This window comes from Eleutherodactylus coqui, chromosome 7 (genome assembly GCF_035609145.1).
Source record: "Eleutherodactylus coqui strain aEleCoq1 chromosome 7, aEleCoq1.hap1, whole genome shotgun sequence".
NCBI lineage: Eukaryota > Metazoa > Chordata > Amphibia > Anura > Eleutherodactylidae > Eleutherodactylus > Eleutherodactylus coqui.
Genome location: NC_089843.1, coordinates 82116046 through 82143132, shown reverse-complemented (window position 1 = coordinate 82143132; position 27087 = coordinate 82116046). Strand labels below are relative to the sequence as shown.

Below are 27087 nucleotides of genomic sequence, written 5' to 3'. Positions count from 1 at the left end.
CTCCATACAATGAGGGGTGTGGGAAAAAATCACGGCACGTCCTACCTTGGAACGCATTGCCCGTTGCTATCAATGAGACAGTTACACATTGCTCGGTGTCCAATGTGCATGCAAGTGCGTTGTGTGGTTTGCCCTTGAAAGTAATGGGAAACACTTGCCGATCCTATACCGCGCCTGAAAGCCGCACCGAAGAAGTGATGGAGGCGTTTTTGCCAGAAAAGCACCTTGCATTGGCATGAAAACGCACCTTGACAAGTGAGATATCTTGCTCGCTTGTGTGTAGATAACCTTAAAGCAGTTAATAGTGGGAAGAAATGACTGAGATGTGATTGAAAGCTCTGTGCCCAAGTCCTGTTACGGTATAGTTCTGTGTTGGAAGAGCATTATAGAGAGTCTGCAGCAAATTCTACTAAATGAAATCTGCATTACTGCGGCCCGAATGTGCTGCCCAGTATTTTCACGTGAGTATCAGTTGCTCAATCTGCTATTTATATTACTGGTCATCTATTTATTCATCATCGAAAGCAGTGTTTCTCAACTCCAGTCCTCAAGTCCTCTAATGGATCATGTTTTGCCTTAACGGTATATTTACATGTGATTTTCCTGGGCAATTTCTGCCTGATTACGAAATAAAAAGAACCCATTCATTTAAATGGGTTACTGCCCACAAGCGATTTTTCTCTCAGAAAGATAGTCCAAGTTAGAAAAATCACTTCATGTCCTATATTTGTGTGATGGGAGTGTTAAAAAAAAAACAACTCATCGCACTTGTATGTCATGTGGCTTGCACGCGACTTTTATGCAAATATGATGCGTTTACTGTTGGTGAACATGAAAAAAAGAACCTGGAAGTGTAGAGCAGAGAAAAGTGCATGTGAAAAATTACATGTACGAGGGGCTGCTGATAAGTCTTTGGCTTTGTATTTTTTTTCGTTTCTATGGTAACGAATGTTACATCACATGAAAGCCTTATGTGTCTAATATATGTTTTCAAAAGTTTGTGTTTGTAGCTTATGGCAACAGTGATCTAGGCACGCGGGAAAACAACATGGCGGAGTCTAAGGCGATATTCACAGCAAATAAGAGCAGAGGAGTGATAAAATTCTTGTTTCTGCAAGGAGAGTCCGCGAAGGATATTCATGGTGATATGTTGCAGACATTGGGGGATCAATGCCCTTCATATTCTACAGTTAAGAACTGGGTTGCCAGATTTATAACGGGCCACTTCAGCACCAATGATGAGGAACGTCCTGGACGACAGAGAGAGGTTGTTGTTCTGGAGATCGTCCATGCTGTACACAACCTCATACTGGAGAATTGGTGAATTTTAGCTAAAGGAATAGCAGACATCATGCGGATTTCTCGTGAACGTATTTGTGTCATTATCCATGAACATTGTAACATGAAGAAGCTATCTGCAAAGTGGGTCCCCAAATGTTTGACAACAGATCAGAAATACATGCGAGTGAAAACTTCCCGGTCCATTTGTCAGCATTTCTGGCCTGATAAGAACTTCCTGGATCGACTGGTCACTATGGATGAGACCTGGATTTATTTGTATGACCCTGAAACTAAGGAGCAGTCAAAAGAGTGGAAGCACAGTGGTTCTTCTCACCCAAAGAAGTTCAGGGTGCAAAAATCAGCCACTAAGGTGATGGCGTCTGTGTTGTGGGATAAGGAGGGTGGCTGCTAGTGGACTACCTTCAAAATGGTTCCACCCTTAATGCAAGGTATAACATTGAACATTTGGACTAATTGAAGGCAGCTCTGAAGTCCAAAAGGCGCGGCAAGTTGTCCAAAGGAATCTTGTTCCTGCAAGACAACGCCTCCGCTCACACTGCACAAGCGACCACGGCAAAACTGGTGGAGCTAGGCTTCCAGCTGGTTGACCACCCACCTTATTCACCAGATCTCGCTCCCTCCGACTATCATCTGTTTCCAAACCTGAAGAAACACCTCATCGGCACCAGATTTCATACCATTTCTGATGCCATGGCTGCTACGGATGACTGGTTTGAGGCACAGCTGAAATCCTTCTTTTTACAAGTCTTACAGAACTTGGAATACCGATGTAAGATGTGTGTTGTCATCAGTGGAGAGCATGTGGAATAAATGTAACGTTTCATCTTCCTATCTCACTTTTTTCTGGGTAAAGCCGAAGACTTATCAGCAGCCCCTCGTATATAGCAAGAAAATAACACAAGAAATGATCAGTTTTTCATTGACCAAATTTGCATGCACCCCTGTAAATACAGTCTTAGGCCTTGTTCAGATGAGAGCTCTTTTAGCGTTGATAGCAGCAAGAAAATCTTGCTGCTATCATCGCTAAAAGATTGCATAAACAGGCAGCTGCTCACTGGAGTAACTGCACTTGAAAAAGTGCAGCTGCTCCAGGAGAAGAGAGAGAAGTCCCGCAGGGCTTTGGGATTTCCCCATAGCAGGGAGAGAGAGAGCAGGCTACCTGGAATTAACCCATAACCCCACTTTGTCCCTGCTATGGGTTAATCCCCCATAGCTCCGCTTCTCTTTGCTATGGGGGACTAACACAGAGCCCTGCTCTCTCTACCTGCTCTGGAGATCCCCAAGGAATATCCCTATAGCGCAGAGAGAGTGGTGAGGCTAGAGAGATGCCCCAAAGCAAAGATAGAGGGGGTGGAACTAGAGGGCGGATCACTTTAGCCATGTTCCCTCCTCCCATGCTCTAAGATGAAGCCCTGTAACCCCACCCCCTCTCTCCCCGCTATAGGAAAATCCCTTGGAAAGAGAGGTGGAGGGAGTCTCCTACTGCCCCCCATTGCTGGGAAATTGTCTAGCAGGGGGGCAGGAGGAATACCCCACTGCTTACAACAGGGCATTTTAAATGTCCCATTGAAAATTCCTGATAGTCCTTGCAGTGATTAAGGGAACCCTCTGGAAGTCCCCTCATCCCCGCAGGGACTAATAGGAGTTTACATTTTAAATGTCCTGCTGTAAGCAGCTGGGAATCTATTCTCTGCACTAAAATCCTGCTCCCATAGGAGTCAATGGAAACTCCTGCACAGTGCGCACCAAAGATAGGGCAGCGCAGACCTGTGATGCAGGTATTGTAGCAACGCATGTCCTATCTTTGTTAGATGGGCTAATTTTGAGTGTCTGACAATCGTCCATGTGAATGCTTCTATAGGAATCTATTGGTTCCTATAGAAGTGTGTATTTAACGCCTGCTAAGCAGCGCTAAAAACATGTTCGTCTGAACGTGGTCTTAGGGTCTATTCGTATGCAATTTTATACTGTGAAAAATGTACCATGTGTATGTGTGTGTTGCATGCGTTGTTAATGCGTGTGCTCATTTTTTATATCTATATGGCCTTCATATTCACTGCTTTTTACTAGTGCAAAAGAAAAGCAAGAAGGCCTGATTGATGTCACATTTCTTATTGCACTGTCTATTGACAAAATGCTTAAAAGACACAGTGAATACACATGCAGCTGCGTATTAGCTGCACTTTTACACAATCATTAAACCATTGACTTTAATGGTTGATTTCAGTCCCTACAAACAGACAAAAATAGGACATGCAAAGTTTTTTAATGTGTGTAAAATATGCATGTCTGAATACACTGATGTTTTACGCTGTCCATATTACGTCCATGTGTGGCATGTGCTGGATCTAGAACTTCCGGCCATTTTGTTGTTCAGCAATGTAAAATGGATGTAAACATGATTGCCAAACTGATACACAGGGACCTTGCCTGTGAGGACTTACAGTCTACAAGGGACAGTGGGTTAAAGGGGTTGTCCTACTTCTAAGGATAGGTCGTCAATAGCAGATTGGTGGAGGTCTGCCACCTGGACCACCAGTGATCAGGTGTTCTCCTGGGCTAGTGTCTTAGTGTACAGAACTGGTTTACTGCTGGAAGCAGACAACTCTACATCATGCCGTGGCACGAGTTGGTATTGCAGGCTGATTCCCAGTCCACCTGGACTGTGGACTTGAACTATGCTGGAAGGGAGCACACTCTTGATAAAAGAAAAGTGTTGTGGCATGCACATCTAATGCACTAGGCATATGACTAATAAGGGCGATTCTGGAAACAAAAGTGACTTAAAAAACACAGAAATTCTTGAAGGTGCTGGGATATTATACACAAGAGGCTGATGAACCTGGCAAATAACACCTAAGCAGGGCCTGCTGTTGTAGGGAATAGCCTCCATTAGGCCCGCAGCAGCATGGAAAGTCCGAGTAAGAGCCATAAGCCATCTTGGGAGCGACATGGCCTCTTGGCTTCAGAAAGAGACTGTATAATCTCTGCAACTGTGCTGCTGCTCATCTCTTCAAGTACAAGTTACCCAAAGAGTGAGAGAGAAACTACTAAGCTATTGTACCTCTGCTAGAGACTGTAACCATTACACTTACCTACCACTTAAAGTCACAGTAGCCACCAAGAGGACTGTACCCAAAGAAAGAAAAAGTAGTATACAGTAGAACCTCAACTAACGTCATTAATCCGTCCGGAAGCAATGGACTTTAGTAGAAATCAATGTTAGTTGAGGACATTATATAGAAATTAATGTAAATCCAATTAATTGGTTCTAGACATTCCAAAAAACACACCAAACCCCATTTAATAGAGAATAGCTCTGGTCTTTAATACCAAAAACAATAACAATACTGAATGAATATAAAACACAACTGTAAAGAATAAATTAACATTTAATACCTTTTTGGACATTTACATACACTGCTTTGACATAGGACTGCAGGGACATCATTAGAGTAGTACGTATCACTGTGTTATCTGTGGTTTGACATAGGACTGCAGTATTTATTTGCAAACGTTTCTTTACTGTACTGTACTCATCTGTACAGTACTTACATTTTGCAGTACAGTGGGGATTCAGGAGGCAGGCAACGTTCAGCCGGCACTTTGGGGATTCAGCTGCTGTACTGTGTCATGAGGCAGGCAGACACAGCAACGTTCAGCCGGCACTTTGCACTGTGGAGACTGGGAGGAGTAGGCGCGCTGATGCAGGAGAAGCAGGAAGTGACCGGCATCAGCTGCGCGCCGTCTCACTGAGCGGCGCCCGGGGTCATGGAGCGGTCGGCACCCTTATCTGAGGAATGCAACTTTATTTGTGGGACCGCCACTGCCCTGACACATCGACTTTAGTTGAAAACAGCTTTACTTAAGAGCAATACTACTCAAGGGTTTACTAATATATTTTGCACTAAAAAGTGCTTGTGGCATTCCAGTGGAGCCTAGTACCCCTTTCATAACTAGCTAGTGAAACAGAAGTTGTACATGTATAATCTCTTATTGTTTTCTCTGTTCCTCCCTTCAGCTCTTCTGTCCTCTTTCTACACAGTACAGAACAATTATTTCTTATCTATGGTGCCAGACAAGGGGGAGCTGCAGATGCTGCTTCCTAATACCAGTAGGATGTAGTGATATATGGCATGAATTAATATACGCAGGTCCAGACAAGTCAGTACCAGAGTAGCAAATTGCCCTGAATTTACAGAGCAGATGACTAAAGAGATCTTTGTAGGTATATGTGCTTATAAATTATTCAGGGCTCATTTAGCACATGATGAGTTAATGGTGAGTCTGCAAGGAAAAAGCTCTTCGTTTTCAAGTGTCTAGATAAGGTTGTTATCTTCTCTTCTGCACTATGAATTCTCCTGTGAGTCAAGTCTTTACTTGCACAGATATTCTACACGATTCAGTAATGTTAATATCACACAGCAGAGACTTTGCTTGCAGCAACCGAGTGGATTATAATCTAATCTTGGCCCAGAATCTGCATACGCACCTACATTTTGTTGCAAGTTAATTAGTTTCAAAATTTCTGTAAACCAAAATGTATAAATGTATCGATGTAAAATCTCTGAGCAGCTACTGTATAACCTTACATAGGAAATGAATGTCTAGCCACAACTTCACCCGGCAAAGAGGTAAGCCCTTGAGACCCATCCAATTGTGGCCTTGAGAACCTGAATTAATTTGTGTCATAACCTTTTTATATTTATGTTGGTCTAAATTATTACATTGTATTATAATGGCAGGGGTCATCAAGAAGATAATGAAATATGCATTTAGTATAAATTGACCATTTGGTTCATTTTATTTAAAGCGTTCCTGTGCTTTTCAAAAAACATTTGATATGTCATAGAGACATGTGTAAGGGGGTGACTGGACTGATCCTCATTTTATGTATGATTTATTGCTTATTTTGCTTGTAATGTTTAAAATGTTTTTTCCCTCGGGACAGAAAGGTGAATTGGTGATGAGATGCTGCGCACATGAAGGGCAGGCAAAGGTGTTGCCATGCAACAGCCCCAGTGATAAATATTTTAGGGCCTTTTATATTTCCGCATCCATCTGGATTGGTCTGTTGTACCGTCTGCACACCACCAGGGTACCAAGTCTTGGCATTGACGTAAGGCAGCTCTTATATAAACGCCAGAAGCACACATACAATGTACACTGAACACCAAAAGTTGGACTGCGTACTGAATTCACGGCAGACATAACATATCCCTACTCTGAAGGAGACAACCACAACGTGAAACTTGCCTGCAAGCAAGGCAATCATCCTGATAAGGACGGCCCCACGTTAGAACCTAAGGACCTACCTATTTCTGGATGGCAAACAATCCACAGCAGGACAAGACACAGCTCACACCAGCTCTCAGAACAGGACTGTTCACATCTGGTGTCTGGAAACCTACACAGACACTGAACATGCTGCTGTTCACATCAAGACACTAGGGATTGTATGCAACACAGAAAAGGGCTGTTCATACACTTTGTCTGGCACCTGCACAGACCCAATGAACACAACACTGTTCACAGATATGTCCAACCACCTGCACAGACATGCACCACATATCATGCATAAACACACACCCTAGGGTGACAGAGAAACCCAACACAAAAATCCCACTCAGAGCTCACATGCATACAGAAAAAGCATAGCTAGCGCAAGTGTCCTCACACCAAGGGGAAAAAGTCAGACACCATACTGACATACAAGGAACAGTGTCACACATTATCCACCTGACACACACAAAAGACATCAGACGTCTGGAGGCTGCACCTGTGAAAGGGAAGGGGCGAGGGGGTCTGCATATGATACAGGCAGGGACTACAGGTGTCCAGACCATCTTCAGGGAAGGTGAGAGACACACTTCAAACTAGACATGCATAAAACCAAGCTCAGAGTGGGATTAACACAGAATGCGTAAACAAGATAAAATGACCAGCAATCTCTGGCAAGAGAAGCTGGTATTTATGTGCAGCAGATCGGGGAGATTGGCTGGCGAATACCACACCCAGCTCCATTATCTCTCACCTGTGATGGTGTGCTCATGAAAACCTATAGAACCACAGGTCCTAGCCACACAACCTAACACCCGTGTAAACAAGTGAATAACTGCTACTTTATTTTGAATGGAGGTGGGCTGGAATGATCTCTCAGCTTCCATTCACTGAGCGATGCTCGCTGCAGTGTAAAAGCACAGGAACGCTTATTGCTGCGGGTATATGCACCCAGGAGGTCGTCTCATGTAAAAGGGCCCTTAGTTAAATTCTGTCTCAGTGACAGACTTCCAGTGTGTTAGAATGGAAAAATGGGTTCTGCCCATGGAACATGCTCAGGAAAAGAAACAAGTCTATGTCAGTGATGAGATGAGCTTATTATTGAAAAATCTTTTTGCACACTCCTTCGAAATGAATGTCTGGATACTTAAACTGTTGTAGCACTTCTTTCCAGTTTACCACATGCACCAGAGAGAAAGAAGGCCAGATTTGTTCAAATTAATACCGTTTTTTTGTTAATCCACACCAGAACAAGGGGTGTGTCCATCCTCTCGATGGAATGCAGCAGGACAGGGAAACCCTGTGATTTTCTTTATTCTTAGAGGTTCCCTATAAACATGAATGCCATACCGGCCATTTTTACTGCCGCTTAGGGACCGGTGAGTTCTCTAGTTCATCTGGAAAACCAACTGGCCCCACAGTACCGAGATCTGGCCCTGTGTCAATATCATCGACACCCATATCACACATGGCAAAAGTTTTGATCACTGGGAGTCCGGCTACTGAGACCCCAAGGATTGCTATGAGCCACTGCCCAGAAATTCAATTTTCTGTGCAATTTTAGTGGTAAAATACAGGATTTTCTGAAAGTTGGAAGAAAAAAACAAAAATGAAAAAAGTCACATTTTTAAGGTGTTAAAATCCTGAAATCTTGCAGTTTTCACACTGATCACTAATCCTAAAATATTCTGACACATTCTGTTCTGTAAAACACCTACAGCATATAGATAGCACAGGATATATTGTTCACAATAGGTGATGGTGACAGCTTACCTCCTCTCCTTCCCTGCACAATGAGCTCTGCATATGTCATAAAGCATTCCCACAACAATTATTCTGTACAGGTTCCTGTGGCCCAATGACTGGTACAAAGCATAAAGAATCATGGAATTGTAGAATGGTAGAGTTGGAAGGGACCTTCAGGGTCATCGTGTCCAACCCCCTGCTCAATGCAGGATTCACTAAATCATCCCAGACAGATATTTGTCCAGCCTTTGTTTAAACACGTCCATTAAAGGACAACTCCCCACCTCCCGTGGTAACCTGTTCCACTCATTCATCACCCTCAAGGCTGGAAAGTTTTTTTCTAATATCTAATCTGTGTCTTCTCCCCTTCAGTTTCATCCCATTGCTTCTAGTCTTTTCTTGTGCAGATGAGAATAGGGCTGATCCCTTTGTACTGTGACAGCCCTTCAGATATTTGTAGACAGCTATTAAGTCTCCTCTCAGCCTTCTTTTTTTGCAAGCTAAGCATTCCCAGATCCTTTAACCGTTCCTCATAGGACATGATTTGCAGACCGCTCACCATCTTGGTAACGCTTCTCTGAACTTGCTCCAATTTGTCTATTTGTTTTTTAAAGTGGGGTGCCCAGAACTGGACACTGTATTCCAGATGAGGTCTTACTAATGCAGAGTAGAGGGGGATAATTACCTCACGTGATCTAGACTCTATGCTTCTTTTAATAGATCTCAGAATTGTGTTTAATCTATTAGTATACCCAAGTCTTTTTCACATGTGATGCTGCTTAGCCCAATTCCTCCCATTTTGTTAGTCGCCGGCCATTGTTCAAGCATTTCTAGATCTTTTTGAATACTTTCTCTCTTTCCTAGTGCTAGCTTTGTGTCATTGGCAAATTTGATCACTTTCTCATCAATTCCCTCCTCCAGATCATTTATAAAACAACACTCGGCCTAGGACAGAGCCTTGTGACCTCCCCCTTGACACATTCTTCCACTTGGATGTGCAGCCATTTATGACCACTCTTCCAGTTCAATCACTTAGCCAGTTGTGAATCCACCTAACAGTTGCCTTGTCAATCCCATATTTGGTAATTTTTTCAATAAGTATGGTATGAGATACTTTGTCAAATGCTTTACTAAAGTCAAGATAAATTGTCCGGGTAAATTTCAAGAGATCTGGGGCTCTTGGCTAAGCACAAATTCAACTTTGACCCTAGAATAACTACTCTTCCCCCTTTTCCCCTTTTTTAATTTTTTTAAATCTCCTCTAAACTCTGATTCTGAATAATACAACCAGCATAAGTTGTTTTATGCTATAAGATGTTTATTACAGTTACAATTTTGTAGCACTGTAGTAAGAAGAAAATGGAAATTGAAAATTTATATCAATGCCGAATTGCTATACGGGATAAAACTGTTTAATCAATATGCTGTGAACCGTGATGATTCTTTTTCTTGTACTGTATACAACTTCTGATATATAAATAAAATGAAGTAAAAAAAAAAGTCAAGATATACTATACCCGCCGCATTTTCATGATCAACCCAGTCGGTGATTCTGTCATAGAAGGAAAGATTCATTTGGCATGACCTCTTTGTTACAAACCCATGCTGGCTCTGGTTAATTATATCTCTGGATGCTGTAAAAAGCAGAGCGAGCAAGATGGCCACTCCCCGTGTACAGAAAATAGATTTATAAATATCTACAGTCAGAAAATATAAATATTGGCGAATCAGGTCACCACGAACCACAATATCAGCCTTGAAGATCTTTAGCTTCTGACATACCACTGCAGATCACTATGGATAATTTGTGGTTACATGTCATTGCAGTCAGATGCTGATGTCATTTAAAGTTGCAGGGTGACACCCCCTGGTGTTCTTTAATTCCTTCTCAGAACCTCCACTTAATGTGTTTAGTACCAGCGAAAAGAAGCCAATTCTAGTGTTGATTCTTATTAGTGGGTCTACACAATAGCAGGAACTGTTCCAATATCGCTCCACATTAGGATTAAAGGGGTTGTCCCGCGGCAGCAAGTGGGTCTATACACTTCTGTATGGCCATATTAATGCACTTTGTAATATACATTGTGCATTAATTATGAGCCATACAGAAGTTATCAAAAGTTTTATACTTACCTGCTCCGTTGCTGGCGTCCTCGTCTCCATGGTGCCGACTAATTTTCGGCCTCTAATGGCCAAATTAGCTGCGCTTGCGCAGTCCGGGTCTTCTGCTGTCTTCAATGGGGCCGCTCGTGCAGAATGCCGGCTCCGTGTAGCTCCGCCCCGTCACGTGCCGATTCCAGCCAATCAGGAGGCTGGAATCGGCAATGGACCGCACAGAAGCCCTGCGGTCCACAGAGAGACAGGATCCCGGCGGCCATCTTCAGCAGGTGAGTATGAAGACGCCGGACCGCCGGGATTCGGGTAAGTACTACCCGGTGTGTTTTTTTAACCCCTGCATCGGGGTTGTCTCACGCCGAACGGGGGGGGGGGGGGGGGGGGGTTTAAAAAACAAAACCGTTTCGGCTAGGGACAACCCCTTTAAGACAGCGGGACTCATCTACTGACCACGTGAGGCCACCCGTACTGGACACATTGGAGGGATGTTCTGAGAGGGGAGCAGAAGAGAACTGGGGTGGCTCCATAACACGTATGTAACAACCCTGTCTAGATCCAGGAGCTTTTTTTGATTGATTCCAACTGTTATAACTTCTGTAATCCAATAGAGAAATGTGATATTTAATTGTGGAAGCTGTAGTTCCTCAAAACGCCTCTCTTTGTGGACTCACTTTATGAGCATACATTGCAGATTTCTTAGTTAAAGGCAAATTCCCAACAAGATGATGGTACAGAATTAACCCATAAACACTTAAGGGCATACATGTACCCTCCAGCGATGGGGTTATGGAGCTGAAGCCATTCCATTTACAGCGTGTGCTGAGGATCTTTGATAGCTAATGCCTGCCCACAAAAGCCGCCACTGAAAGATCTGTGATTGCAGCTGTAAACCTCTTAGATGCCATTTAAATGGCACAATAGGGGGAGTAAGCTCCCGCTCTCCCTAATGGCTCCCCTGCAATGAGATCAGAGGGAGTCGTTTGCGTGTCATGACAGCCTGGGGCCTTGTAAAGGTCCCCAGGGCTGCTATGTATTTCTGCTTATTAAGATGTGTCTGTGGCACGTCTTAATAAAATGCCCACGGAAAAAGCATATGCTGCAATAATGAAGTGATACAGTATTTTGTAGAAGTGATCAGATGATTGCCAGTTCAAGTTCCCTATGGGAACTAAAAAGTAAAAATAAGTTTAATTAAGTTTTTTTTAATTACAAAAATAAAAATTTTAAACCTCTATTTTCCCATTTGTAACATGAAATCTTTAAAAAAACATGTGGTATCACTGGGTCCATAAAAGTCTGATCTATTAAAATAATGTATAATTTATTCCACACGATCAACACCAAGAGAAAAAAAAATACGCAATGCTAAAATTTGCGCATTTTTTTGCTCACCCTGTCTTCAAGAAAAAATGTGATAAATAGTACTCAAAAAGTTATATGCAACCCAAAAAGTTTGACCCCAAAAAACAAGCCATCACACAAACTATCAACGGAAAAAAAAGACTATGCTAGTCAAAAGACGGCAACAAAAAGCAATTAAAATGTTTTTTTAAGTAATACAAAAAACTATATAAATGTGGTATCGCTATAATCATACTGATCCGCAGTCAAAAGTTCATGTCATTTTTGCCACATGGTGTACACTGTAAAAACAAGATTCCCCCCTTCAAATTTAGTATTTTTTCCATTTCATGCCACTTAGCAATGTTTTTACATTTTTCAGTACATTATATGGTGCATTAACTGGCACAATTGAAAAATTCAACTCATCCTGCAAGTCCTGAGATGGCCTTGTTGATGGAAAAAATAAAGATGTTATGATTTTTCGAAAACAAAGAGGAAAAAACAAAAATTTAAAACAAATACAAAATATGGCTGCAAGCTTAGGCTGGGTTCCCACATGGTTTGACCGCAGCAAAAAAAACCCGCGAGATTTCCTCTGGGAAAGTGCTGCTTCATTGTGGCCGGCACTCCCATAGATAAGAGGGCAGCCGCAACGGAAAAAAAATTGGCATGCTGCGGCCGGGGAATCCGCGCCGCAGTGGCAGCTTCTGACGGCTTTGCCGCAGCAGATTGGCCGTCCCGTGTGAACGAGGTTTTCGACAAATTTTGTCTATATGGCTGGCTAATCCCAGGATTAGCGGCCACAGGCGGATTTGCCGCAGCAGAATTTGGGACGGAATTTCCGCAGCAAATCCGCCCTGTGTAAACCCAGCCTTAGGGCGCCCACCCACTGGCGATTTTTTTTCCCTGCGAAATTCGCAGCATTTTTTTCTCTGCAGGGGTCTATGGGACTTGTAATGTTAAATTCGCGATCGCGCCAAATCGCGATTTCGCGGTAAATTGCGATTTTGCGCGATCGCGATTTTAACATTACAAGTCCCATAGACCCCTGCAGAGAAAAAAATGCTGCGAATTTCGCAGGGAAAAAAAATCGCCAGTGGGTGGGCGCCCTTAAGGGGTTAAGTTAATATTTATTACGTTTCCTTATTTTTTTCTGTCTTATTACAAACTTAGTTATTAACAAACACAGAAAGCTCAGGATGCTTTGGTCTTTAATGAGCAGACATGTTTTATTAATTTTCTTCATGATATGGTAGTTTCATTTTTGTTGAGCTATTGTAATCATGTAATCAGTGGTGAGCGAACTTTTAAAAAGTTTAATTCAGCCAGTTCGTTGAATTTTTGGTTTGCTCTGTATTAGTTTGAACTGAACAAGAAATTAACCAAAACAACTTAAACTGGTGTATAACGCTGTCTAGGAGTACAAAAGCTCTGCCTTAGGCCTCAGTCAGACAGGACCTATTAGAATCCTGTCTGTTTTTTAGAGGCGCAATTTTTGTTGCCCATAGCAACCAATCACATCACAGCTTTCATTTCTTATACTGCTGAGGTAAAATAAAGCTGCACTGTGATTGGTTGCTAGGGGCAACTCAGATTTTATTTTGGACAGCTTTCACAAGAGTGCGATGTTGGACTACCCACGGGTGTATCACCTAGTAATAAATAAATAAATAAATAATGGAGGTGGGTATAGTTTGCCTGTAGTTTTTCTTTTTACACATATATAAGTTTTTTTCTTACAAAATACATCCCAAATAGAGATGAGCGAGCATACTCGGTAAGGCGATATACTCGAGAGAGCATCGCCTTTTTCGAGTACCTGCTGGCTCGTCCCTGAAGATTTGGGGGGGGGCGTGGGGGTAAGCGGGGGGTTGCAGAGGGGATCGGGAGGGAGAGACAGAGGGATCTCTCTCACACTCCTCCCCGCTCCCCTTTGCTGCCCCGCGCCGCCCCCGACCCCCGCGCCCCCCCCCGAATCTTTAGGGACGAGCCAGCAGGTACTCGAAAAAGGCGATGCTCTCTCAAGTATATCGCCTTACCGAGTATGCTCGCTCATCTCTAATCCCAAACATATCATAAAAGACCTCTGGGGGGGGGGGGGGCATTCTGACTTTTTTTTACATAGGATTTTCACTTTTAGGGTCTATTCACAGATGGTGAAAAGATCTGCACATCTTACATGCAGCTTTTGATGCACATTTGCAGCAGATTTACAAAGAGCGGTTCTACAGCAAACCTACATAAAAATTCACATATAAGACAAGAAGACTTTGCAGGTATCTCCAGGTGAAATATGTTACATAAATAATGAAAATGAGCCATGTAACTTTGTAAACAGAATAGAGATGAGCGAGCGTACTCAGCCACGCCCCTTTTTTGCTCGAGCGCCGCGATTTTCGAGTACTTCCGTACTCGGGCGAAAAGATTCAGGGGGCGCCGTGGGTGAGTGGGGGGGGGGGGGGGAGGGAGAGAGGGCTCCCCCCTGTTCCCCGCCGCTACCCCTCGCTCCGCCACACCTCCCCCCGCCCCCCCCCGAATCTTTTCACCCGAGTACGGAAGTACTCGAAAATCGCGGTGCTCAATCGAGTAATTACTCAAAACGAGTATATTCGCTCATCTATATATATAAAGACGAAAGCCCTCACTGACTCACTCACTGACTCACTCACTGACTGACTTGTCAAAAGTTCTCCAACTTCCCGATGTCGTAGAAACATGAATTTTGGCACGAGCATAGATTATCTCCAAAATAGGAAAAGTAATTGGGTCCCAACTCGATTATTCAATTGTAGCGCAAAAGAATTGGCGTCCAAATTTTACGTACATAATCTAAATCTCACACTTCCCAATGTCATAGTAACTCAAAATCTGGAACGAGCATTGATTATGTCATAAATAGGAAAAGCTAATGGGTCCCAACTCCATTATTCAATTCTATGCGCAAAAGAATTAGCGTCCAAATTTTACGTACGGAATGTAATTTTCTCTCTTTCCGGTGTCATAGAAACGTGAAATTTGGCACGAGCTTTGATTATGTCATAAATAGGAAAGGCTAATGGGTCCCAACTCGATTATTCAATACTATGTGCAAAAGAATTAGCGTCCAAATTTTACGTACGGAATCTAATTTTCTCACTTTCCTGTGTCATAGAAACGTGCAATTTGGCACGAGCATTGATTATGTCATAAATAGGAAAAGCTAATGGGTCCCAACTCAATTATTCAATTGTAGCGCAAAAGAATTGGCGTCGAAATTTTACGTGCGGAATGTAATTTTTTCACTTTCCGGTGTCATAGAAACGGGAAATTTGGCATGAGCATTGATTATGTCATAAATAGGAAAAGTTTAATGGGTTCCAACTCGATTATTCAATTCTAAGCGCCAAAGAATTAGTGTCCAAATTTTACGTGTGGAAAGTAATTTTTTCACTTTCCGGTGTCATAGAAACTCAAAATCTGGCACAAGCATTGATTATGTCATAAATAGGAAAAGCTAATGGGTCCCAACTCCATTATTCAATTCTATGCGCAAAAGAATTAGCGTCCAAATTTTACGTACATAATCTAAATCTCTCACTTCCCGGTGTCATAGAAACGGGAAATTTGGCACAAGCATTGATTATGTCATAAATATGAAAAGTTAAGGAGTCCCAACTCGATTATTCCATTCTAAGCGCAAAAGAATTAGTGTCCAAATTTTATGTACGTAATCTAATTCTCTCACTTCCTGATGTCATTTTATATAAAGAAACGTCGCATGGTTGCCTGCACGTGGTGTTTCTGGGTAATGCAGAGAACTATGCAAAATGGTGAACATATGTTTTTCCTTAGTATCTCTAAAGTAACCACGACTTCATAAGATTTTCCATGTGAACACCAGATAAACACCAGTACCAAATTAACTCGGGCGAAGCCGGGTATATCAGCTAGTCTCCAATACAGAACAAATGATTGTAGTGATTCGTAAAGCTAGGATCTGAATTTGAGGTAAACATACATTTTATACTTACATAATCATCAATTTCGCCTTCTTTTGCTGTGGGGTAAACAAAGAGAAGACATATTGTTAGTGTATCATAGCAGCGAGTAAATGTATTAACGTGCCGATCATGTTCTGGTGGACACAATAATAACAATGGATGCCAACTAGAGATGAGCGAACGTGTTCTTCCGAGCTTGATATTCGTGCGAATATTAGGGTGTTCGGGATGTTCGTTATTCGTAACGAACACCATGCGGTGTTCTGGTTACTTTCACTTCCTTCCCTGAGACGTTAGAGCGCTTTTCTGGCCAATTGAAAGACAGGGAAGGCATTACAACTTCCCCCTGTGACATTCAAGCCCTATACCACCCCCCTGCTGTGAGTGGCTGGGAAGATCAGGTGTCACCCGAACATAAAAGTCGGCCCCTCCCGCGGTTCGCCTCAGATGCCGTGTGAGTTAGATGAGGGACAGTGCTGTTTGTACCGGAGCTGCTGTAGGGAAAGAATTGGTAGTTAGTGTAGGCTTCAAGACCCCCCAAAGGTCCTTATTAGGGCCACTGATAGCTGTGTGTTGGCTGCTGTTAGCAGTGGCAATTTTTTTTCTTCTCAAAATCGGCTCTGCAGAGCGTTGCACCTGGCATTAGGGACAGAAGTGCTGCATAGGCAGGGAGAGTGTTAGGAGTGAGTGTAGCCTTCAAGAACCTCAACGGTCCTTTCTAGGGCCATATTTAACCGTGTGCAGTACTGTCCAGGCTGCTGTTAGCTGTGCTGCATTTTTTTTTGCTTCTCAAAATCGCCTCTGCAGAGCATTGCACCCTCCATTGATACTGCAGGGAAAGAATTGTATAGGCAGGGCCACAACACAGTTATTATTCATTGAATATACGCAGTGCTGCCTTTTGCTTGTAAAACAAGTGAAAATAATTCTATTTGTCCTGCCTCTGTCCGTCCTAATGCCGGTGGACACGTGTCGGCTGCGTGTGCAACCTGTAAAAATCAGACGCACCCAGCTACGTTTTACTTCTGGCTTCGCCATTTGCTTTCCTTAATTGGGAAAAAAAATACCTGCTCTGCCACAGTTAATAACTCTGCTACCCTCACGTTCTGTGACACATTAGCAGGAAAACAGCACAGTTATTAAACTTCTCATGTTCATAGAATATACGCAGTGCTGCCTTTTGGTGCAAAAAAACGGAAAATAATTCTATTTGTCCTGCCTCTGTCCGTCCTAAGGGCGGTAGACACGTGTCGGCTGCGTGTGCAACCTGTAAAAATCAGACGCACCCAGCTACGTTTTACTCCTGGCTTCGCCATTTGCTTTCCTTAATTGGGAAAAAAAATACCTGCTCTGCCACAGTTAATAACTCTGCTACCCTCAAGTTCTGTGACACATTAGCAGGAAAACAGCACAGTTATTAAACTTCTCATGTTCATAGAATATACGCAGTGCTGCCTTTTGGTGCAAAAAAACGGAAAATAATTCTATTTGTCCTGCCTCTGTCCATCCTAAGGGCGGTGGACACGTGTCGGCTGCGTGTGCAACCTGTAAAAATCAGACGCACCCAGCTACGTTTTACTCCTGGCTTCGCCATTTGCTTTCCTTAATTGGAAAAAAAAATACCTGCTCTGCCACAGTTAATAACTCTGCTACCCTCACGTTCTGTGACACATTAGCAGGAAAACAGCACAGTTATTAAACTTAGATTATACATTCACTAGAGGCAGTGGGGCCTTTCGTTTTCAAAAAAGGGAAAAAATTATATTTGGCCTGCAGTCTTGCGCCAATTTATTAGCTGCCTGTGAAATCAAATCACTGGTAATACAGCATGCTGAGGGGTAGGGGTAGGCCTAGAGGACGTGGCCGCGGCCGAGGACGCGGAGGGCCAAGTCAGGGTGTGGGCACAGGCCGAGCTCCTGATCCAGGTGTGTCGCAGCCGACTGCTGCGCGATTAGGAGAGAGGCACGTTTCTGGTGTCCCCACATTCATCGCCCAATTAATGGGTCCACGCGGGAGACGATTATTAGAAAATGAGCAGTGTGAGCAGGTCCTGTCCTGGATGGCAGAAAGTGCTTCGAGCAACCTATCGTCTACCCGCAGTTCTGCGCCGTCCACTGCTGCAAATCCGAATCCTCTGTCTGCTGCTCCTCCTTCCTCCCAGCCTCCTCACTCCACTACAATGACACCTGCTCAGGAGCAGGAACACTCCCGGGAACTGTTCTCGGGCCCCTGCTTAGATTGGGCAGCAGCAGTTCCTCTCCCACCAGAGGAGTTTATCGTCACTGATGCCCAACCATTCGAAAGTTCCCGGGGTCCGGGGGAAGAGGCTGGGGACTTCCGCCAACTGTCTCAACAACTTTCTGTGGGTGAGGAGGACGATGACGATCAGACACAGTTGTCTTGCAGTGAGGTAGTAGTAAGGGCAGTAAGTCTGAGGGAGCAGCGCACAGAGGATTCGGAGGAAGAGCAGCAGGACGATGAGGTGACTGACCCCACCTGGTGTGCAACGCTTACTCAGGAGGACAGGTCTTCAGAGGGGGAGTCAAGGGCATCAGCAGGGCAGGTTGCAAGAGGCAGTGCGGTGGCCAGGGGTAGAGGCAGGGCCAGACCGAATAATCCACCAAGTGTTTCCCAAAGCGCCCCCTCGCGCCATGCCACCCTGCAGAGGCTGAGGTGCTCTAAGGTCTGGCAGTTTTTCACAGAGACGCCTGACGACCGACGAACAGTGGTGTGCAACCTTTGTCGCGCAAAGCTCAGCCGGGGAGCCAACACCAACAGCCTCACCACCACCACCATGCGCAGACATATGATGGCCAAGCACCCCGCAAGGTGGGACGAAGGCCGTTCAGCGCCTCCGGTTTGCACCCCTGCCTCTCCCCCTGTGCCCCAACCTGCCACTGAGATGCAACCCCCCTCTCAGGACACAGGCACTACCGTCTCCTGGCCTGCACCCACACCCTCACCTCCGCTGTCCTCGGCCCCATCCAGCAGTGTAGTTCAGCGCACCGTCCAGCCGTCGCTTGCGCAACTGTTGGAGCGCAAGCGCAAGTACGCCGCCACGCACCCGCACGCTCAAACGTTAACCGTCCGCATAGCAAAATTCATCAGCCTTGAGATGCTGCCGTATAGGGTTGTGGAAACGGAGTCCTTCAAAAGTATCATGGAGGCGGCGGCCCCGCGCTACTCAGTTCCCAGTCGCCACTACTTTTCCCGATGTGCCGTCCCAGCCCTGCACGACCACGTCTCCCGCAACATTGTACGCGCCCTCACCAACGCGGTTACTGCCACGGTCCACTTAACTACGGACACGTGGACAAGCACAGGCGGGCAGGGCCACTACATCTCCCTGACGGCACATTGGGTGAATTTAGTGGAGGCTGGGACAGAGTCAGAGCCTGCTACCGCTCATGTCCTACCCACCCCCAGAATTGCGGGCCCCAGCTCGGTGGTGGTATCTGCGGAGGTGTATGCTTCCTCCACTAAAGCACCCTCCTCCTCCTCTGTCTCGCAATCAAGATGTGTTAGCAGCAGCATGTCGCCAGCAGTCGGTGTCGCGCGGTGTGGCAGCACAGCGGTGGGCAAGCGTCAGCAGGCCGTGCTGAAACTACTCAGCTTAGGCGATAAGAGGCACACGGCCCACGAACTGCTGCAGGGTCTGACACAGCAGACCGACCGCTGGCTTTCGCCGCTGAGCCTCCAACCGGGCATGGTCGTGTGTGACAACGGCCGTAACCTGGTGGCGGCTCTGCAGCTCGGCAGCCTCACGCACGTGCCATGCCTGGCCCACGTCTTTAATTTGGTGGTTCAGCGCTTTCTGAAAAGCTACCCACGCTTGTCAGACCTGCTCGTAAAGGCGCGCCGGCTCTGCGCACATTTTCGCAAGTCCCACACGGACGCTGCCACCCTGCGCACCCTGCAACATCACTTTAAGCTGCCAGTGCACCGACTGCTGTGCGACGTGCCCACACGGTGGAACTCTATGCTCCACATGTTGGCCAGGCTCTATGAACAACGTAGAGCTATAGTCGAATACCAACTCCAACATGGGCGGCGCAGTGGGAGTCAGCCTCCTCAATTCCTTTCAGAAGAGTGGGCCTGGTTGGCAGACATCTGCCATGTCCTTGGTAATTTTGAGGAGTCTACCCAGGTGGTGAGCGGCGATGCTACAATCATTAGCGTCACCATTCCTCTGCTATGCATCTTGAGAAATTCCCTGCAAACCATAAAGGCAGCTGCTTTGCGTTCGGAAACGGGGGCGGGGGAAGACAGTATGCCGCTGGATAGTCAGGGCACCCTCCTGTCTATTTCTCAGCGCGTACAGGAGGAGGAGGAGGAGGAGCATGAGGAGGATGAGGAGGAGGGGGAAGAGACAGCTTGGGCCGCTGCTGACGGTACACCGGCTGATTGCCTGTCATCCTTTCAGCGTGTATGGCCTGAGGAGGAGGAGGAGGAGGAGGAGGATCCTGAAAGTGATCTTCCTAGTGAAGACAGCCATGTGTTGCGTACAGGTACCCTGGCACACATGGCTGACTTCATGTTAGGATGCCTTTCTCGTGACCCTCGCGTTGCACGCATTCTGGCCACGACGGATTACTGGGTGTACACACTGCTCGATCCACGGTATAAGGAGAACCTGCCCACTCTGATTCCCGAAGAGGAAAGGGGTTCGAGAGTGTTGCTATACCACAGGACCCTTGCGGACAAGCTGATGGTAAAATTCCCAGCCGACAGCGCTAGTGGCAGAAGGCGCAGTACCGAGGGCAAGGTAGCAGGGGATGTGCGTAGATCGAGCAGCATGTACATCCCAGGCAGTGCAACAGTCTTTAACCCCTTAATGACATGGCCTATTTTGGCGTTGAGGACCAAGCGATTTTTTGGTATTTTTCCATCTCCATTTTTCAAAAGCCATAACTTTTTTATTTTTCCGTGGACGCGGCCGTGTAAGGGCTTGTTTTTTGCGTGGCGATCTGTAGTTTTTATCGGTGCCACTTTTGGGTATATAGACAATATCGTAAATTTTTTTTTTTTTTTTTTTTAATGATAACAGGGAGAGAAAACGCATCAATTCTGCCATAGATTTTTTTTTTTTTTTTTTTACAGCGTTAATCATGCAGCATAAATGACACACAAAAATTTTTCTGCGGGTCGGTACGGTAACAACGATACCAAAATTGTTATATTTTTTTTAGGTTTTTACACTTTTTTGCAATAAAACCCCCTTTTTTTGGAAATCTTTTTTTTTTCTCTATAGCTGCATTCAAAGTCCTGTAACTTTTTTATTTTTCTATGTACGGAGCTCTTTAAGGGCTTATTTTTTGCAAGACGAGCTGTAGTTTTTATTGGTACCATTTTGGGAAATGTACGGCTTTTATTGCATTTTTTGTGAGGCAAAATGCTAAAAATTAGCATTTTGCCTCTGTTTTTTAGCGTTTTTTTTTACGCTTTTTGTCGTACAAAATAAAAAGCGTGTTCAACTTTTTGTACACATCGTTACGGACGCGTCAATACCCAATATGTGGGGTTTTAGTTTTTTTTCCCTTTTTTTATGCTAATATTAGAAAAAGCATAAAAAAGGGGTATTTTACATTTTTTTTTTACATTTTTCTTTTTTTTACACTTTTCTTTTCTTTTTTTTTATACTATTTGAGTCCCTCTGAGGGACTTACATCACTGTGCCTATGATCGCTGTCATAAGGCATGGCAGAGCTACTGCTCTGCCATGCCTTATCGCTTGTACAGCGATTATAGGCACAGGCAATACAGGACGCCAGTGTCTGGCGTCCTGTTGCCATGGTGACAGGCCGGGCTCTCGTGATAACATCGCGAGTTCCGGCCAGAGACACACAGGGATCGCGATCCCTCTGTGAACTCTTTCCCTGCCGCGATCTACTTAGATCGCGGCAGGGAAGGGGTTAACAGCGGCGGGCGCATCTCCGATGTCCCCCCGCTGTTGGAGCGGGACGCCGGCTGTGACTGACAGCCGGTTCCCGCTGCGGGATAGCGCGGGATCACATGTGATCCCGTGCTATCTCCAGGACGTACCAGGTACGTCATGTTGCGGGAAGTACCAGGCTGCCATGACGTACCAGGTACGTCCAGGAGCGGGAAGGAGTTAAGGGCCTGGCCAGCTTTATGGCTCCCCACCAAGACTGTGTCACCGCTCCCCAGTCACGGCTGAGTCGGCGGGAGCACTGTAAAAGGATGGTGAGGGAGTACGTAGCGGATCGCACGACCATCCTTGGTGACGCCTCTGCCCCCTACAACTACTGGGTGTCGAAGCTGGACACGTGGCCTGAACTAGCGCTGTATGCCCTGGAGGTGCTTGCTTGTCCTGCGGCTAGCGTCTTGTCGGAGAGGGTGTTTAGTGCGGCTGGGGGAATCATCACAGATAAGCGTAGCCGCTTGTCAACCGACAGTGCCGACAGGCTAACACTCATCAAGATGAACAAAGGCTGGATTTCCCCAGACTTCTGTTCTCCACCAGCGGACAGCAGCGATATGTAAGCAATACGTAGGCTGCACCCGCGGATGGAAGCTACGTTCTCTCTCACCATCCAAAACGGGGACATTTCTGCTTCATCAATCTGTGTCTAATATTCCTCCTCCTCCTGAAACCTCACGTAATCACGCTGAACGGGCAATTTTTCTTAGGGCCACAAGGCTCACTCAAATAATTTTTCTGAACAATTTTTATAAGTTTCAATGCGCTTAAAAGCGTTGGAACTTTAACTTGAACCAATTTTTCGTTACACTGGGCTGCCTCCAGGCCTAGTTACCACTTAAGCCACATTAACCAAAGCGATTAATGGGTTTCACCTGCCCTCTTGGCTGGCCATGGCCAATTTTTGGGATGTACATTAGTACTGTTGATACAGCAATTTTTGTGGGCCCTCGCCTACAGTGTAATCAAATTAATTTTTAGCCCACCTGCATTACAGCTGACGTTACCTCAGCTGTGTTGGGCAATGCAATGGGATATTTTTATGTACCGCCGGTGGGTTCCAGGGAGCCACCCATGCTGTAGGTGCACACAGAGTTTTTAATACATCTGTACACTTCTAAAGAACCCCAGTCTGACTGGGGCATGCAGTGTGGGCCGAAGCCCACCTGTATTACGCACGACATTACTACCTCAGCTGTGTTGGGCAATGCAATGGGATATTTCTATGTACCGCCGGTGGCTTCCTGGCACCCACCCAGGCAGTGGGTCCACAGGGAGTTTAACCTACATGTGTCCACTTGTAAAGAACCCCAGTCTGACTGGGGCATGCAGTGTGGGCCAAAGCCCACCTGCATTAAGCACGAAATTACTACCTCAGCTGTGTTGGGCAATGCAATGGGATATTTTTATGTACCGCCGGTGGGTTCCAGGGAGCCACCCATGCTGTAGGTGCACACGGAGTGTAACCTACATGTGTCCACTTGTAAAGAACCCCGGTCAGACTGGGGCATGCAGTGTGGGCCGAAGCCCACCTGTATTACGCACGACATTACTACCTCAGCTGTGTTGGGCAATGCAATGGGATATTTCTATGTACCGCCGGTGGCTTCCTGGCACCCACCCATGCTGTGGGTCGACAGGGACTTCACAATAGGGAGTTGTACCTGCCTGTGTCTATGAATTAAAAAGCCCGGTCTAACTGGGGCATGCAGACACCTTGACAGAATGAATAGTGTGTGGCACATAGGTTCCCCATTGCTATGCCTATGTGTGCAGCTCCTGATGGCGGTGGCACAGGATTCTATTTCTCATTGCTTCTGTACAGCATTGTGGGCTATCGCCCCGCCCCTTTTAAAGAGGGTCGCTGCCTAGCCATGCCAACCCTCTGCAGTGTGTGCCTGCGGTTCCTCCTCATGGCAGACGCACTTCTAAATAGACATGAGTGTGGCGTGGCATGAGGGCAGCTGAAGGCTGCGCAGGGACACTTTGGTGTGCGCTGTGGGGGGGAGGGGGGGGCGGTTGGTCAGCATGTAACCCAGGAGAAGTGGCAGCGGAGTGTCATCCAGGCAGTGATTGTGCTTTGTTGGAGGTAGTGTGGTGCTTAGCAAAGGTATGCCATGCTAATGAGGGCTTTTCAGAAGTAAAAGTTGTTGGGAGGGGGGGGCCCCACTCTTGCCGGTATTGTGGCTTAATAGTGGGACCTGTGAACTTGAGATGCAGCCCAACATGTAGCCCCTCGCCTGCCCTATCCGTTTCTGTGTCATTCCCATCACTTTCTTGAATTGCCCAGATTTTCACACATGAAAACCTTAGCGAGCATCGGCGAAATACAAAAATGCTCTGGTCGCCCATTGACTTCAATGGGGTTCGTTGTTCGAAACGAACCCTCGAGCATCGCGGGAAGTTCGTTCCGAATAACGAACACCCGAACATTTTGGTGTTCGCTCATCTCTAATGCCAACCATAAATCATCATGTGTGTGGTGCCAGAACAACCAGCTGACAGAGCAATAATTAATCACCCTCTTTGCCGGGGGATTTAGACACAAGACTGGGGCAGCAAACTGATTATTTACTGAGGGACCTCCTAGAATGTTAGGCCTCTGGCACACTACAGTATTTGGGGCTGTGTGTTGTCCCTGGTAATCCACGGACAGTCTATGACCCATTATAGGCCTATGAGACTAGGTACATTAATGCTTTTCACACAGACCAATGGTTCATGTGAAGACACCTTTGGTATGTCTTATTGCTGGCCGTTGTATGGACAAGAGATAGGACATGCCGGTTCATGTGTGTACTGGAGACCTTAGAGTGAAGACTTGCTGCAAACGGGTTCTTCTAGACTTGGTCTGTCCATGTAATATATTTTAATAGCCTCTGTTTAATACATGTTCCCTCAATGTCTACCAACTGAGACAGCCGCTTGATCTCCTCAGCATGCCATTTATTGTTTCCTCATCCTTTATCATCTTTATTGGAGGAGTAACAAAACATAAATGCGTTAGGCCTCTCCTATTTTTCTGCTTTATGACGACAATTTGCATATAGAAAAGTAACAGTAGGGAGCGACAAAACCAAACAAACTAATACACATGTAAGGGTGAATGCCCTAGGGCAGAAATTCGGCACCGGGATTTCCCACAGAATTTCCGCCCATGCACACTGCCATAGGATTGCATTAGTTTATGCAATCCTTAGCAGACGGCCGCAATTTGATCACGTGAAAACTTGCGTGGTTAACAAAATGCGGCAGGTCCTATTTCTGTGCACAAAAAACGTCACCACTGACGTGCCGGCTCGGCACATAGCAGTGCGGGGGGGGGAGACTCCGCAGGAGGTGAGCGGCGGGTCTCTGCTGTGGGGACAGGTAGCATCCGGCTGTGAGAATTCTCGCAGCGAGATCCGACCCGGCCGTCTGCTTGAGCCCTTAGGGGAAGATCTAAAAAGCTGTAGAGAATATGTACAATAAACAGTTAAATAGAAAGTCTAAGTCTGATTTCACATCTGCTCCAGAGAGGGGGGGGGGGGCAAATGCAGTGCCCCATGCAGTGCTTTTTCCTCTAGTATTTTGTGCCAGATCTCCAGTTCTAGATCCGAGGTTCCAGCATTGATGTGCGACCACCCTTGTAAATACCATAACTTCTGGTAGTGAGTGTTCATTTTTCTTTGTTCTATGCAGTTATTCCAGCTGTCTCCAGGTGGCAGCAAAGTACTACATATTCTTCAGGTTCGGAGTCAATGAATGAACAGAATAAGTGGCGATAGGAGAGATTCTTGTATCCTGACCTTAAAATAGGTTGAGGGTTTTATATCAGAAGATTGGTGTTTGGTGCAGAATATACATGTTCTATGTTTAAGTCCGGTAATTGTTATCAGGTGTGGATGCTGTACATGTTGATGGATGTGTATTCAATGTACTCCATAAAAGACATGAACAGTACAGTGTTTGTGTGCTATTAGTTTAGTTAGATTGTGTTTGTCTAGAAGTGTGACTTATGCTCCTTTTACACGGGCAGACAGTCTGCTAAACGACTGCAGGAGCGCTGGCGTCACTGCTAAGGTCATTAGCGCTCGTGCAAAGCGTTTACACTGACAGACTTTATCTCTGGATTGCGGACTTCTCATTGGCCTCTCGCTCAGCGCTTCATGTAAAGCGCTGAGCGTGGGTGTTTACATGGAATGACAAGCCCACAATCCAGAGATGTTTTTTTGTTTTTTTTTAAAGGTACAGAAAGGAACAAGGGTAGGGGGGTGTGAGGGATTAGCGTTTAGGATCGGTAGCAACCTGGGCATAAGCAGTCAGAGACAGTGACACTTGCGATAAAGTCTTTAGTCCAGGCTTTGCCTGGGTTTATTTCCAAGCAAACAAAGAAAAAAATACAGGCCTTAACATCAGGCAAACATAAAGTAAATCCTGCTCGTCCGAGCACTCACTAAACATGTAGCGTCCCTGTCTACCCACTGGTAACACAAATGGCTCCTGCACACAGCCAGCCAGGACTCTCAGACCTGCAAAGGTCTCAGCTCTCCCTCTGGCCCTGTAGGCCCAGGCTTTATATGGCCTGGTACCAGCCCCACCTGGTACGTGGGATTGACCATCCCACCCTTCGCTTTGGTCACTCCAGGAAAAGCCGGCCCGGATTATGTGGCTTGGAGCCACTTACATACTACAACGTGTTAGTGGCTTAATGCTACTAACACTATACTGCCGGCTTCCTCCACCGAGCCCAGGCTGCTCGGTGGCACGTATCTGCCCAAGCGCTCCCCAGGGCAGCATAGGAGAGCATCCTAGGTGACACATACCTGCCCTCCAGCACCTTGCCGGTCACCATCTCACAGGGGGTTACTAGTACAACAGCACAAAAGGGTTTCCAAATCTTCCATGTAGTAGGTAATATTTGCAATATTAATAAAACAGATTACAAAGGGTGGTCGTGGATTGATCAGGGAGAGGCTGGAAGGGAACAACAGGGGATTTGTGGCTCTGCTTCATGACCCAATATCAAAGTTATGAAATAAGTGCATTGGGTTTAAAAGCTATACTGACTGGTAGGTAAGTGTAAATGTGTGATCAAAACCATTTATTCCAGTAGGAGAGCCATTCAGACCATGTTTTAAGGTATTGCTCTATTTTTCCATCTTGGAGGAATCTGTTTTTTTCGAAACTACTTAATGTGCAAATCTTGTTGAGCCATTCTTGAATCCTGGGGGGCGTTGTGTCTAGGGACTAAGATTTTAGCTGCGTCTAAAACGAATGGGAGCAGTGTGTGTCTTAAGATTTGATTTGTACTGCTTTGTATTAAGAATATCAGTTTGCAAAAGAGATAACGAATCTGCAATGACATCATAATCCCTTGTATGTAGCCGTGGTAAACCT

General features: G+C 45.6%; 1 protein-coding gene across 1 annotated transcript in view; it reads right to left on the bottom strand.

Moving 5' to 3' along the window:
* The window catches only part of CLNK (cytokine dependent hematopoietic cell linker), a 90324-nt gene that overhangs the window by 43614 nt on the left and 19623 nt on the right, over positions 1-27087 (bottom strand). Inside the window, exon 3 of the mRNA XM_066574796.1 lies at positions 15798-15823. Within this exon, the coding sequence (XP_066430893.1) occupies positions 15798-15823 (26 nt within the window). The remainder of the gene's footprint in view (positions 1-15797; positions 15824-27087) is intronic.